Genomic DNA, 14,474 nt, shown 5'->3' on the forward strand with positions numbered 1-14,474 from the left:
GAAAGAAAGAAAGAAAAAGTGAGATATAGATACGTTCGCATTAGCCCCGTAGGGGCCTTTTCTTTTTCGATACCAACGAATCAGCGAATCTCGCGTTTGTACGTTTAATGAAAGAGAGGATAAGAAGAAACGAGTGGGAATGGTTAATATACAAATGTAACGAAGAAGAAGGGTCAAATTATAAGTCGTTTTGATTCGCGCAAGCAAATTCGATGCAACTACGAGCGATCCGAATCGTAACTCGTTATATAACACGCCGTGAATGATAAAGACCAAAGTAGAAATGATGTTTCGAACGATTCGCGATTCGATTTGGTGTGGTGCTTTTTTGCAATTCTTCATCATTATCTTCTTCTTCTTCTTTTTCTTTTTCTTCTTCTTCTTCTTTAGAAAGAGAACGATCAACTTCGTTTATCAAAATACAGGTGCAATGAAGTAACAAACTTACCCTGCATTGTCAGCCGTAGCAATGGACATGTGCCTCCTTTCATGGAGAATAGACGAGGAGGCGTCACATTGCCGGTGAAGATCCGTGCAAAATATCTCAAAATCCAAACATCACTTCTTCTCTTCTCTCTCTATCTCTCTCTCTCTCTCTCTCTTTGTCAAACAAGAGTCACGTTAAGAACAAAGATGCACGAGTTCACCGTACTCACAAGAATCGTTGACGAACGTTTCGACGAACAAACAAAAATTATAAAATTAAACAAAACAAACCGTAGAAGTAAAATAGTAATACTAATAATAATAATGATGAAATATAATAGTATAATTAGATGATACTGATTAATTAATTAATGATAATAATAACAATAGTAATATTTTTGAAGAAAATAATAGGTAACACGTGTTTTCACCAAAACTATTACTTTCTTCCGTAACACTTCCAATATTGTTGAGTTTTTTTTTCTCTCTATTATTTTTCACGATATTATTGGTTGTAAAGTGTGAGGAGGCCTATCTCACTTTCTCGTTGGCCTCCCGTTTATCAAAGTTCACCAGTATCCTTCTTCTTCTCTTGTTTCTCTTCCTTTTGGTCTCGATGAGAAAGGAAGATAATAAAAGAAGAGTAACAGCAGCCGCTACGAAATTCGCGGCAATTGTTAAATCTTTCGTTTTCGACGACGATGAAGATGACGACGAAGATGACGACGAAGATGACGAGGACGAAGACAGAGCCGGAAACGTGCTCTTCGTCTTCCTTCTTCTTTTCCTCGATCCCTTTTTCCCTACACGAGCAAAATAGCCCGATAGAATTTCTCTTCTTCTTCTTCGCCACTCCCGTAACATTCAGTTTGAACATAATTTTCAATCATCGAACTCCTCGACGACGACAATGTGACTCTCTCTTCACCACCCTCCACCACCCTTCAACTTATCCACCTCTTTTTTTTCCTTATACTCTACGGTATTCTAATTCTCTTCTGTTTGTTGATCGAAACCTTAACGTTTCGTCGATCGATTCTAAAAGAGAAAAAGAACAAAATTCGTCAGTCGATGAATTATTGTAATCAATTTTTACATTTACATTGTTTTTTTCTTTTGTTTTTTTTTGTTTTGGTCGTCTATATAATAAAACATATACGTTTATTTTCAATTCTAAATTGAACGATATATGCAATGATTGAAAAATTCTGAAATTTCGTTTCGTTTTTTGCTAACGCAATAATGGCATTAGTTGATGCAAACCGACAAATAGTAATACATGAGATCGATGAGAGGTTAAATTTATCAAATTCAACTATTTATGACCACTTGAAAGGTTTAGGTTTAACCTCGAAGCAAAAATTGTCTTCATTTTTACAAAAGAAAAACAAAACTTTCAACTTTCCGAACCACCTAATATTTTATTTCAAAAAAGAAATTTAAAAGTAAGACTCATTTTTATAAAGAGCACTGATGTAAGACGAATGGATCGTGATATGCAACAGATCCACATTGTGAATTCGAACAATGCTATCAAATATCAGCTAAATATTTGTCGCATTATACGATGGACTTATTTTTCATTTTATTTCCTTACGACAATTTACAATATCAATATTTCTACGCTTATTCAAATATGTTTTTTTAAATGAAGACAGATATCTGTTTTGTATCTATTACAATCGAAAAAGGATTGAATAATAATTTTATTTTTATTCTCGTATAAAAAGATAAAACAATAAATTGAAAATGACTTTTTCTTAAGGGACCATCTCAGTGTAAAATTTAAAAAAAATCGATTTTTTTTTGGGTCTTATCTTGAAGTACATATAGTTGTGCGTGTTCTGTACAATTGTCAAATTTAAATTCGAATTATTACGGTCGCTACAACCTTTCTTGGAAGAAGAGATTGGAGCGTAAGTTGACGTACGCTAAACTTTAAACGCGTTTTTCTCAAAATGCCCTTTTAACAAACGGTGTCACCTCTCAGAGGGAGAGTTTTCAAGCTATCGACTTGAAATTTTAACGGAATTTTTTTTACTTTATTCTTTATGTCCCTATGGATTTTTTTTTTTAATTCTTCCTATTTTTTCACACGAAAAACTGTTGAAAAACAGGGCTAAATTTAGTACTTTTTTTTTTTCAAACCGTCGCCATTTTGTCAAATTTCAAAAAAAAAAAAAGAAATACCTCCATAGGGACATAGCGGCTTCCCTACAGATTAATAATTAATTTGATTTTTTACTTTGAGATGCAAACTGCAACCACAATCGTTGACACCGATTGCCCCCACTTTTTTTTATTGACTTTTTAAAATAATTATTAACAATAAGTAAAAATAAATAAAAACGAATGAAAAAAATATTTTTGTATTGTTAAAGAGTGGTCTTATTCGGGGAAAAAAAAACATCCCGATCCCCTCCTCCTATCCACCCGAAAAAAAATCACGAAAATTAACAATTTTTTGGCCGCTTACACTGAGATGGTCTCTTAAGTAATAATATTATTTACTCATCTTCGTATAAATATCGTTAATAGCTATATTCAATATCTATTATAACCTTATCAAAATAAAAAATATATTAAAAAATCTTTCCTAGAAAAGTACATCTTACAAGAAAAAAAATATCCTTTGACGTAGTCTTCTACATGACTATAAAGCATCTTTCTTCCTCGTTTTCTATTTTAGTTAATTACTTGATGAAGAAATTATAGATAATCTAGCCTTATAATACTATTATTACATGTATATGTATATGTATATATATATATATATATATACAAATATTATGTGTTTCGTTATGACTTCAAACTTATTAGACGTATTTTCTGTCTTGAATAAAATATTTTGTTAAATTAACCCATTAGCTGCCACGATCCCCATTTGGGAATTTTGAAATTTTACGTACACCACTCGGTTTTATATGGACTGTATGGAAAAATGGCATAATAATAGCTATTTTGTATGTATAGGATAATAATAAAAGAAATAAATAATAGTCACTTATTAGTTTGTTTCGTGCAACCAGCCATAGACTTTTTAAAAAATATAAATATTTCTGAAACAAAAAATAATTTGGCAGTTAATGGGTTAAACAATAAACTTTAATTCATAATTCAAGATTGACGTGATTTTATTTTACACGTTATATACGAAAAAACAAAATAAAACAAAACAAAATGAAATAAAAATTACACAACAGACTTATAATATGTAGGAATGAAAAAAAAAAATGTCTATCGTCTCTCCACGTGATTAACATATTTCTCAAAGAAAAGAACATATCTTTACCAACGAAACATTGCTACGATAAGAAATTATTATCTGCCAGATAGCGTATTGTTAAGCCGAATGCCCTCGTTTATCGACCTCGAGTCATCTAAAATCGATATGTATACATAAATTACATACAAGTCACCGTAATAAGATGAATTTTATTAAACAAAACAGAAAAAAAAAAACAAAAAAAAAATTACATTTTAAACATAAAATCTAGATATTTTCAGAAAGATATAATTCAATGCCTACCCACGAAATAGAACGTTATCGTTGTGAACTCGTTACTACTCGAGGGATTTCGAAAAGTGGGCCATTTATTGCTCTATCGCAACAACGATGACCCGAATTTGAATCTTTACATAAAACTGAGCGAACCTGTGGCAACTTTCCGTCTTGATCATTTTTTTATTCGCACATTTGTAACATCCCTCTCTGTAATGTCGTTTAATTTGAAACGCTATAAACTCCCTACTACTCTTTTTACAATTATCGAAATTATGACGATTAGATAAATGTTAACTGAAAATTTTCCCCTTTTTTTCTCTTTCTTTATTTCTTGTTTTTTTTTGCGTATTATCGATAAATCAAAATTTATTCGGAATAATAAGCAAATAATACTTTTTTCTTCTTCTTCTTTCTATTAAACTGATTAAAAATAGATTAACATTTTTAGCGTTAAATTAATACTTAAACATGCATGTAAAAGTACATTAAGCTATAAGAGTCAAATATACATTTCTCTTTTAAAATATATATATATTACAAATATAGACAATATACACTTATTTGGTAATCCATCAATATACTAAATTATTATTATTTATTTAATTATAAAATTGTGACAATTTTGGCATTAAAAAAATGACACGATAAAGTTCATATACATTTTTGATTTAAACGCGTAAAAAGAAAAAATGGGTTATAAAGGGTAAACAATGCAAAGTAATTATGTAAGATCTTTGACAACAAAGAGAATATATATACGGGGTAATTGTAACGATGATGAATCGTTATCTAGAGATAAAGAAGAAATCTCTTGGAAATAAATGTCTCGAGTGACATGAACGTAGTTAACGTTCTTTCGTAATAATCGCACGCACAGCAATTTTTCGAATTCGACTCGCTTTTCGAACTCTCGTGAACGAATGAAAACGTGCGAATGAATGAACACGAGTGAACGATTAAAACGAATGATCGAATGAACGTTTCGTGACGCGCCTCTCTTCGTTTGCAAACTTCTATATCTCATAACGTTAACGCGCGGGGCATGCGCATTTGGCCATGCGAAGGTGGCTGGCTACGTTCTTCGATTCCACGAAGCTTCGTCTCGCCAGAAGGACCAGGGGCACGAAGGGAAGGGGCACGGACAGCAAAAGAGGGAGAGGAAGAGAAAAGAGAGAGTGAGAATCGTCGCGCGCATACTTTTTTCCCCGAGATTTTGGATCTCTTTCTTCTCATTTACGTTGAACAATGTTGTCTCACTTTGTTTCTTTTTTTTTTTTTTTTAATAATTACAACGTTTATAAAACCTTGACAGTTCCGTCTTTGAAATGTTCTTATCTTTTGTCTGTTCGGGATTTAAAATCTAATGTTATTCGATTTTTGAGTTAAACTTTAAGTTGAGGCATAACCTCAAATTCGAATGATTTTTACGATATCTCAATTTTCCAATTACAATCTCATTTAACCTCGTTTTTATTTCAAATTATTTTTAATATCTATGTTAAAAAAATATGAAAACTTTTTGAAAAGATTCACATATAAGTAATGTTAGTTTTCACCTTCGTTTCTTCGTTCGACTAATTCTCTTTACTTATTCTACAAACGTTCGATGTTCGACATTTTTGTAGCTACACACGCTAGAAGGCTTCATCGAGTTGACAACTCGTGGAAAGAAAAAGAGAGGTTATGTACACGATAATTCGCTTTTTTAAGAAGGACAAAAATGATAATAACACTAAATAAGTAAACTAGTAGACGAGGATAGAGGAAACAAGGATAAATACGCGTGTAGAAACTTTTTAATAAAGTATCAAATAGCATACGATATTAAAATGATATCAAAAGCAAAATACGACGCAAAAAACAGCTTCTTACCGACGTAGATGCTGCTCATCGATGTCGGGAATAGGAATCGTTCTTCCATGTCAGGATAAGAAGACGGCACCTCCCAAAGACTTTTCTCTAACACACAAAAACTCTCCCTCTCTCTCTTTCTCTAACTTTGTGCTGCTTCGTCGTAAAAGGTTTAGTCACATACACAAGTAACAAACACGAACGAATCTTGTACCGAGAAAAAAAAAATAAAAACACACGCGACGACGACACGACAACACAGAAAGAAGAAGAAAGGAAGAGAGACGATGTAAGATTTTCTCTCTCTTCCTCTTTGTCTTTTTCGTTTAAAATTTAAAGACAGCACTCGTCATCCATTGAAAAGACCATTTTCCAGTTATATCTTAACGGACGCACGCGTAAATATCGGCCTCTATCGACTATGACGACAACGTCGTACACTCTCCTCTTCTTCGATTCTCGCACACACGAAATAACGCACACTTCAGACAATTAATTCGCGAAAACGAACACGAAAAAGACGTTCTTCCTTTGGATGTTTCTTTTTATCACAACACAACGTGCATTCCTATTAAAATCCGCAATCGTTCAATCTTTCGAGCACATTCTTAAATACGTTTCTCGTTACTTTCTTCACTTCTCAGCCTCTTCTACGTCCACCTTTAACGCCAGAAGGATGGAACGGAGCCGTATAGGTTGCAACAGTTTTCTGCAGAAAAGCACAGCGGGGCGCCACGAGACGCGACCGCGGCTCTCCTTTTCGCGCTCTCCCCTCCACTGACCAGCAGCAGTAGCAGCACGGTAAAGACTTTCCCCCACCTCCTTCCCACTCCCGTCACCGTCTATCTCTCTTACTCCTATTATCGAGTACACCACACGCGAGCACTACGACGACATACACCGTATACACACCGTATACAACACCGTGTTTCGCACTCCTGCACTACTGCTCTTTTCTTGTCCTTCTTACTCAACGATTAGCATTAAAAAAAAAAAACTTCTCTCTTATATGTTATATAGAAGCTCAAAATATATGCATTCTACATAGAGAGGCATCGCCCGACATAACTTTCAGCCTCGTTGAAAAAAAGAGAAGTTGTAGAGAAGGAAGGCCTTTCTCTCGTCGTTTCAAGTCCGCCCATGTCTTTCTTTCGATGGATGAGAAAGAGAGACGTTCGTCTCTGTCTTTCTCCTTGGTGTTTCTTCTCCTCGACAACCTTCGTCGTATCTCCTTTCTTATCGTTCTCGTATTCCTTCTCTCCCCTCCACGCCCTTCGTTTTCTTTCCTCTATCAGTCGCGGTGCTACCGTACAATTTTCCTTGCCTCCCTCTCTTTTTATCTCCGTGCGCAGCACGATCCCGTACACGCTCTCTACGATCGTGGCGCGGTGCGGCGTGGAGAGTACGTGTCGCCAATGTATAGATGTGCGCGAGTGCGCAAATCTACTGTCCGTGTGTGCACTTGATTAGCCGTGTCTGACGTCACGGAACGGTTACATTGCTTGCGATTGTCACACACACTCGACCGAGAGGCACCACCGTCGTACGAGCGTAGATTTTCTTCAACAAAACCGTTATACTCCTTCGAGGCACGAACTTACAATAATAGGATATGCAAACTCGCACGCATATCCAATACGATCTATTATTCAAAGAAAAATGATTACTTTCCGCCCAGAAAACGAATTACCTTCGCGAAAAAACGCGGCCGGGCTCAACACACAAACCACTCGCGGTATTTGTGAAACGACTGAGTACACGCAACACACTATTCTCTTGCCCGCAAAGAAGGTACTCCGCCAGGTGGCAACACTTTGCTATCTCAACACGACCTCGACGAATATGATTCGACCCACGAAAACGAACGATTTTTAACGAATACGTACGATTCCTTCTTAGTTCATTATCAAGTACAAAAATATTATGCATTGAGGAAATACTTCAGTTAAAAAAAACATAAAGAAAACTAATATATTTGTATATACATGTTCCAATTCCATTGAACTAAATTCTTTACTATAATTAGAGTAATTTTATTTTACAAACGGAATGTTCTCATTTTTATTTATTCTTGTCCCACATTTTTAAATGCTTTTTCTCAATGGTAACCTTGTAGTTGATTCTTATTGGTTCAATTTATTTTCGCTTAACCAATCCAAATACCGCGTTATATCAATACACGTGGAGGCCTCTGCAATGACAATCGACTTCTTATTTTTCGTCCTGTTAAATTATATTTCGAATTAGTTGCCTAATTTAATATATATTTATTTATATCATATATAATCTTCATTTCTTTTAACAAGTAGATTTCTTCCTTTTAGATTTGTAATATTTAATGCGTCACAAATTCGCTTGTCCAGATGTTGATTGTTTTTATATTTGAATTCAGCGCTCTTAAAAGGTAACTCTTGTACGTGCGTCTATGACTTTGGCAAGGTGTATACTATATATATATATATGTAAAAAGAGAAATTTATGTCTCTACATATATAAACGTATCGGAGAAAATTAAAGGTACCGGTGGAAAGTATATGGGCTCCGTGTATACCATTGTGCATCTTATGGAATTATATGAAATATCCACTATTCAAGATTTCGTATAAGAACATGAAATTTTGATTAATAAATTATACTCTTCTAACGTGTTTAATAAAGTGAAAGTTTCTTGTTTCTTGATGTAAGAAACACTTCTTGTTCTCTGTACATTACGAAACATCTTTAAATATAGCGTATGTAAGCAAATTACTCGATCAAGATTTTAAACAGGCGGAAGTATATATATAAATATCGATTCTTCCAATGAATTACATCCGCTACTTTTGAAATATTCTTATCTATAGTATTTGCTAATTAGTATTTTATTTTAATAGTTAATATGAGAAAAATATTATATATTATACAATGTATGCGAGAGTTATAAATATTAATTATTTTATGTTTCAGCGGATTAAAATTTATAAATATTAATTAAAGTATTATATACAGAAAAGTTAATGAACAGAAGTAGTTCAACGTATCTCCAGCATTTGCTTTAACTATCACAGATGCCATACATTTTAGTGCGTGGTAATTTAGCATCTTATAGTCATAGATATCCGTGGAGAGTTCTAGTATCAGGACTCAAAGGTAATACTTTCTGTGTAACCTTTTTCTTCAATAGTAGATGAGACTACAATGATAAATTATTTGTTAGCATCGGATATAGAACAACTTACTCACTTCGCTTCTGGAGGATACTGCGACGATTCAACGATAGTGTACTTACAACACCCTTGTATAATATTAACTGCTCTGGAAGTTCTTGGATATAAGGTTGTGGCATCTTCGAGTACTAGTGTCAAACAAGACTACAATGAATATATGTGGACTATGAGAAAAGATTTCTCAGAACCTGAACCTGAACTTGTTATAAAAACACGTAAGTCTTATTAATAGATTTCTTTCTATAAACTTTTATTTATCGAATTTAAAAATTATACAACATATATGTGTTCTAACATAGCAACAAATTATTGTCTATGTTCATTAACCAAATAAACATTCCAAAATAAGTTATCAAATATTTAGATCGTCTTAAGTAATTGTTAAGAGATAACTGTTTTAATTAGTAATAAAAACTATTCGTTATACTAAGAAAAATAATATACATTTAGAATCGTTGATATGCAGGATTGAGCTAACACTGTCAATCGTCCTGACCAGTAGAGTAAATGAAAATTTAATAAACGCAATGTCGATTCAAGCATACTGTTTATAATAACAATGTTAATGTTAAATGACACTCCCTACTGACGTTTCTACAAATTTAAATAAAATTTTCAATGTTAGTATAGCAATATATAGTATCTTTTCTCAAGTAGCACATTAAAAGTATAAGTAATGACAGAACATCATTTGTATGAAATTATATTATAACTGCTTAGTATATATCATATCTTATCTGAACTAATGAAAATAAAATAAATAATCTGTTTTTCTATATAATCTTGACATTAAAATGATATACCTGTCATTTTTCATTGGTTTATAAATGAAGAGAAATTATCACGTGTCATGCAACAACGTGATACAAACGAAAGTAAAATAATTCATTTATCTATGATTTCGATTAAAAGAGCAATCGCATTTCCGAAAATTATCGATTTGTTTTTAAATTTGTTATTACAATTCCCGTATATTTTTCATTAATTTTTATTGCGAATCTAGTTCATGTCGTATTTAAATAGTACTACGTGTATAATAGCGCGTATAGTATTGAACGAAATTTGATTCACGAGTGTAATGCGTCACTCGTCGTATGAACTTATTGACTGGTAGAAGTGCTATTAATGTGAAAATGGAAAGAAGTGGTAACGAAAAACAACAGGTATGAATATCATCCATCTTTATCTTTTTCACATCATTTGAATTTGTAATTTTAACCTCGACGATCGATAAAACGAATTACACGCATAGGGGAGACAAGCGCGTAGACTTCTTCGTTATACGTTAATTAATTCTATAATTGCGTACTGTTCATGATTTATTTGCAATGTCAAATTATATTTCGAAAGAATAAATTTGTCTTCTTATCTTTCTGTAAAAGTACAATGAGTCGTATATAAAAAATGCAAACTTCAATAATGAGAAAAATCTTCGATTATAGATCTCTCGTTTTGAGGTTATCACTTATGATATTTACATTTTATTATTGGAAACAATAAGCTATTGTTGGCTTTGTTAGATTAAAAAAATCAAATATTTCTGTGTTAATGGTTAATAATAAGATTACATGGAATAAAAATGGTGAAAAAGTGTGATATTGTGTGGAATTATTATAACAAAAAAATCGATGGTTCTCAAGTCGTCGCTTTTTGTAAATTTTGTGATCGTTCCTATAAACAAAATGCAGCGCGTATGGAAAGACATTTGGAACGTTGTGAAAAGTGTCCAGAAGAAATTAAACGACAATTTGTACAAGTGAGAAATGATAAAAAAAACAAAGCCAATATTCTTGGCATTAAAGTCAATGAGAAACAACGAAAACAAGAATCTTCGATGGAACGTGTTACTGATATTGAGTTGGAAGATCTAGAAGATTGGTATTATAAAAATCGCTATTATATGGATGAAATATCAGAAACAATCCAACACGACGAGAAAGTAATAGTACAATCGAAGGATAAATCACACACGAATCATGACACTAATGTTCAAAGTGTCAAAATTGATACAAATGCAACTGTAAAAGCTAAAGACATGAATCAGACTAATATAAAGATAACTAAAATTGGTAATTTCAAAATATAATATATTATAAAAATAAAATGATTTTATTTAACGATATAAACATTTCTTTTTTTAAATGATTTCACAGATGAATCCAAAGAACATACGAGTTCTATTCGTCATAAAAAATTCCTACCATCGAGAAGAACTTCACGATGGCCACTTATGTCTATGCGTGATACTACATATTCATCTATACAAAGTAAAATATATCAAGAACGATTACTGGAGAGCCAGGCATTAAGAAAATCTGCTGAATTGGAGCTACGTCGTAAGACTTTGGAATTGGAAAAATTTCAGTGGGAATACGAAAGAGACAAAACTCAAAGTGAAATACGTTGGGCTTATGAAATGCGAATGATGCAATTACAAGAGGAACATGAAAGGAGATTAGTCGAGCAAAACAAAATTTGATGTTATTAATTTATACAAACTTTTATATAATAATGAATGCTCTGTTAATATAGTATTGATTCATTATAACTCTTACTTCTGTAAAGTATTTTTCTGTCAATTTATGAAGATTATTTAAAATTAAACAAACTCGCCTCAAGTTTATTGCATTATATCATTGTACCTTGCACAAATGAGCCTGTATATAATAATTTGATTGTCTCCATAGAAAAGTATTCAGAGAAGGGAAGACATAGAAATATGAAAAATCTTTCATTATTTTTTCATCACATTGTAATTATTTTTTTTTAGAAGGAAAAGATGGCGAAGTCTAATGAAAGTACTATTGACACTATGACGGAGGTGGTCAGTGCAGTGCCTGAAAAATGGGTTAATGCCGCTGCGAGTGAAACTTATTATTACGTTGGCGTGAGAGGATCGCCATATGCAACCGAATCATCTGTTTTTGAATTATCACCGGACGAACTATTGGCACTTACCAAACGTTTCCAAAGCTCCTCTTCGACAGTGGTCAATGGCGCTTTGATCAAAGGTTCATCTAAAGTTTCCTATATTCAAAAAGAACAACAGTTTATATATTTATTTTAAAATTATGACAAAAATTAAATATATCAATAACTTTTTTTTTTTTTAATAGTTAAAAACACTGTAACTTATTGTTAACCATTTTTTTTAGGACGACCTTTTTCAGTTATTAATGCCTTAGCTGAATTAGGCTATCGAGTTATTTGTAGTACCGGAGAAGCTGAAATTCTTTGGACGTTGCAACGAGAAGTTTAAAATATTTTTAAGGATTTTGCTTGTAGTCAAAAATATGCACATATAAAGATACACACCGGTAGTTTGTGCGCAATATGTAATATTAATGTAATCATCAAAGAAGATTGGAGAAAAATTATCTACCTTTTATTTTGTAGATTTAATAGATGATCGTTCACTTTTTATTATTTATGTCTGCCGATAATTAGTCTCTAGCAATTTATCAGTATAAGCATTTGATAATAAATATGTACGGACCAAACATAACAAATTGTTATTTGTAAAAAGTACATTCAATTTGTAACTATTTTTTAGTAAATATTTTAGTCATTATTTTATTCGATTAATACAATGATAGATACTTTTTATACATTTTCTTACAAAAAGAAAAAATAACTACAGAGTTTAGCCTATTTTCATAATTCGATAAATATACAGAAAATGGAATTGTTAAATGATTGTATAACGACGCCTATGTATGATATTATAACGTAAAAAAAGATATTTTGTTGCTGAATGTTTTTAGACTCATTAAAGTGAATTCAAGTACTTGTATGTAATAAGTTTTCCAATGGATCTAGTAATATTAACTAGCAACTGAGCGAATTTTTCTATACGAATAATGTCCGAGTATGTCTCTTAGACTTTAGATCGTATCTAATGATGATTCAATAAGACAAAAAGGCACACATGCGTTCAAAATAATCAAAATAAAATAAATTTTCGATAGTTAAGAAACTAAATAAAAATGATGATTCCTCTATTTGCTGTATATCTTTATTATTTGAAAAATAAAGTTTTTATTGTTAATGTTGAATTAAAGTTTTGCAAATTTATAGATTTTTTACCAATGTATAGAAAAAAAAATCATTTCTATGTATAGAAAGAGTATTTTAAGTAACTTATATTTATAATGTTCATCGATTCGTCAGTTTTTATCGTTGTTATAATAATTTTTCCTTTGAAGCGATCATTATTAAAAAATGTACCTACAATTAAAATGGATATTTCTAACACCAATGTTGGTGATTTATTATATTATTATACAAAGCACATGGTTTATATTTAAATAATTTAAATTTATTTTATTATTAATAATTTAACTTTATTTTGTATGTTTTTGTTTTCTTATAATAATTATTATTATTAGATATATATATAAATAAATATATTCATGTACCTTCGATTCTATGGAATTCTATAATTCCTAAAATCCATGTATTCTATTCCTTATTGAAGAAATTAAATCGTATGTGTATACATATTAAAAAGTATTTGAATTTTTTCAATAACTCAAGAAATCTATTTCTTTTTTTCAAATGTATATTTACATACACGTTTAAGTTAATTATTATACTATAATAAATAAATCAGCGCAATTGAAACATATCAATTAAAAGTCTTATAATAAGTTTCAGATTAAAGAAAATATGGCGAAGGAAAATAAGCATAAGAAAGGAGTAGAATCTTGCTGCGACTTATCCGCCAACTTGGATGTTTATCAATCCTTGCCTGAGATCGAATTCGAGCGAGGCATATGGCATGCAGGTGAGTTCAATGACTTTCTTTACAATTTTATTTATTATTAAATAAACTTTCAATTAAATATTACTTTTTCAGCTCAATATAATGATGAAGACAAAGTAGAAGGATTTTTAAGAAAAGGAATTTTAGCAGATCTCGAAGATTCAGCTGGATATACTGCTCTTCACTATGCAGCTCGAAATGGACATTATCAGATTTGTGAAATGTTGTTAAAATATGGAGCTAACGTAAACGCTAAAACGCGTTGCGGCCAAGCAACTGCTCTTCATAGAGCAGCTACACAAGGACACGATCATGTCGTTGAAATTTTGTTAAAGTATGGCGCTAATGCAAATTTGAAGGACGCTGATGAATATACCGCTCTGCATAGAGCTATTATTGCTGCTCGTGTTTCCATTTGTCAAATTTTAATTCCACGTTCGGATCTGTCTATCGTCGATAAGAAAAATCGTACTGCAAAACAATTGGCTAACGAATATTGTAACGACGTATTATCGCTTTTATCTTCATAATATTATCTCATATGTTTCATATTATATCGTTTATTATCTTCGAGTTAGAAATAATCGACTAATGTAAAAAAAAGTCACCTATACTTCGATTTTTTATTGAACTATAGCATTATACTTCAATGCTGATCATCATCAGTTGTCACAATGATGATCGTAACTTTAATAAATAAATAAATTACAATAGTCGTCCT

General features: G+C 31.8%; 4 protein-coding genes across 11 annotated transcripts in view; 3 read left to right on the forward strand and 1 right to left on the reverse strand.

Annotated features, from left to right (window-relative positions):
• LOC107067782 (uncharacterized) overlaps nucleotides 1-7,549 on the reverse strand; it is a 56,635-nt gene extending 49,086 nt beyond the window's left edge. The window contains exons 1-2 of one of the 2 annotated variants that reach the window (XM_089172116.1): nucleotides 5,804-7,549; nucleotides 449-1,464 (exon numbers count right to left, since the gene is read on the reverse strand). In XM_089172116.1, coding sequence (XP_089028242.1) covers nucleotides 449-477 — 29 coding nt within the window. In that variant the 5' untranslated portion in view covers nucleotides 478-1,464; nucleotides 5,804-7,549. The remainder of the gene's footprint in view (nucleotides 1-448; nucleotides 1,465-5,803) is intronic. The other variant, XM_015323589.2, reaches the window with a different exon arrangement.
• Nucleotides 7,550-8,224: 675 nt separating this feature from the next.
• LOC107067789 (uncharacterized) lies at nucleotides 8,225-13,774 on the forward strand. 6 transcript variants are annotated; one of them, XR_016176462.1, is made up of 5 exons: nucleotides 8,225-8,514; nucleotides 8,729-8,911; nucleotides 8,979-9,203; nucleotides 9,455-10,151; nucleotides 11,759-11,956. XR_016176462.1 is itself a non-coding variant. In XM_089172123.1 (4 exons), the coding sequence occupies exons 2-4, from the start codon at nucleotides 8,830-8,832 to the stop codon at nucleotides 13,647-13,649; spliced, it is 318 nt and encodes a 105-aa protein (XP_089028249.1). In that variant the 5' UTR covers nucleotides 8,225-8,514; nucleotides 8,729-8,829; the 3' UTR covers nucleotides 13,650-13,774. The 6 variants fall into 6 exon arrangements, 5 of the variants coding, with proteins under 5 accessions (XP_089028249.1, XP_089028250.1, XP_015179097.1 ...); XM_089172123.1 differs by lacking the exons at nucleotides 9,455-10,151; nucleotides 11,759-11,956 and adding an exon at nucleotides 13,639-13,774; XM_089172124.1 differs by lacking the exons at nucleotides 9,455-10,151; nucleotides 11,759-11,956 and adding an exon at nucleotides 13,645-13,774.
• On the forward strand, nucleotides 10,013-14,466 carry LOC149032737 (uncharacterized). 2 transcript variants are annotated; one of them, XM_015323609.2, is made up of 3 exons: nucleotides 10,013-10,151; nucleotides 11,759-11,999; nucleotides 12,144-13,497. In XM_015323609.2, exons 1-3 carry the CDS (start codon nucleotides 10,083-10,085, stop codon nucleotides 12,245-12,247), a joined length of 414 nt encoding a protein of 137 aa, XP_015179095.1. In that variant the 5' UTR covers nucleotides 10,013-10,082; the 3' UTR covers nucleotides 12,248-13,497. The 2 variants fall into 2 exon arrangements, with proteins under 2 accessions (XP_015179095.1, XP_015179093.1); XM_015323607.2 differs by lacking the exons at nucleotides 11,759-11,999; nucleotides 12,144-13,497 and adding exons at nucleotides 13,639-13,774; nucleotides 13,847-14,466 and having other exon boundaries at nucleotides 10,029-10,151.
• On the forward strand, nucleotides 10,158-11,606 carry LOC107067788 (uncharacterized). The gene is made up of 2 exons (XM_015323606.2): nucleotides 10,158-11,057; nucleotides 11,142-11,606. The coding sequence occupies exons 1-2, from the start codon at nucleotides 10,568-10,570 to the stop codon at nucleotides 11,465-11,467; spliced, it is 816 nt and encodes a 271-aa protein (XP_015179092.1). The 5' UTR covers nucleotides 10,158-10,567; the 3' UTR covers nucleotides 11,468-11,606.
• Nucleotides 14,467-14,474: the final 8 nt, after the last annotated feature.

This window comes from Polistes dominula, unplaced genomic scaffold (assembly GCF_049000335.1).
Source record: "Polistes dominula isolate Pdom_NZ unplaced genomic scaffold, Pdom_raw_medaka contig_73, whole genome shotgun sequence".
Lineage (NCBI taxonomy): Eukaryota > Metazoa > Arthropoda > Insecta > Hymenoptera > Vespidae > Polistes > Polistes dominula.

Excerpts from the sequence above, each read along its gene's own strand:
- LOC107067789 (XM_015323611.2), top strand. The coding sequence starts at position 8,830 with ATGCCATACATTTTAGTGCGTGGTAATTTAGCATCTTATAGTCATAGA. Across the intron at positions 8,912-8,978 it reads TCTAGTATCAGGACTCAAAG|CATCGGATATAGAACAACTT; the intron begins GTAATACTTTCT and ends ATTATTTGTTAG. Across the intron at positions 9,204-11,758 it reads TGAACTTGTTATAAAAACAC|AAGGAAAAGATGGCGAAGTC; the intron begins GTAAGTCTTATT and ends ATTTTTTTTTAG.
- LOC107067788 (XM_015323606.2), top strand. The coding sequence starts at position 10,568 with ATGGTGAAAAAGTGTGATATTGTGTGGAATTATTATAACAAAAAAATC. Across the intron at positions 11,058-11,141 it reads TATAAAGATAACTAAAATTG|ATGAATCCAAAGAACATACG; the intron begins GTAATTTCAAAA and ends ATGATTTCACAG.
- LOC149032737 (XM_015323607.2), top strand. The coding sequence starts at position 10,083 with ATGAACTTATTGACTGGTAGAAGTGCTATTAATGTGAAAATGGAAAGA. Across the intron at positions 10,152-13,638 it reads GTGGTAACGAAAAACAACAG|TTTCAGATTAAAGAAAATAT; the intron begins GTATGAATATCA and ends TCTTATAATAAG. Across the intron at positions 13,775-13,846 it reads GCGAGGCATATGGCATGCAG|CTCAATATAATGATGAAGAC; the intron begins GTGAGTTCAATG and ends TTACTTTTTCAG.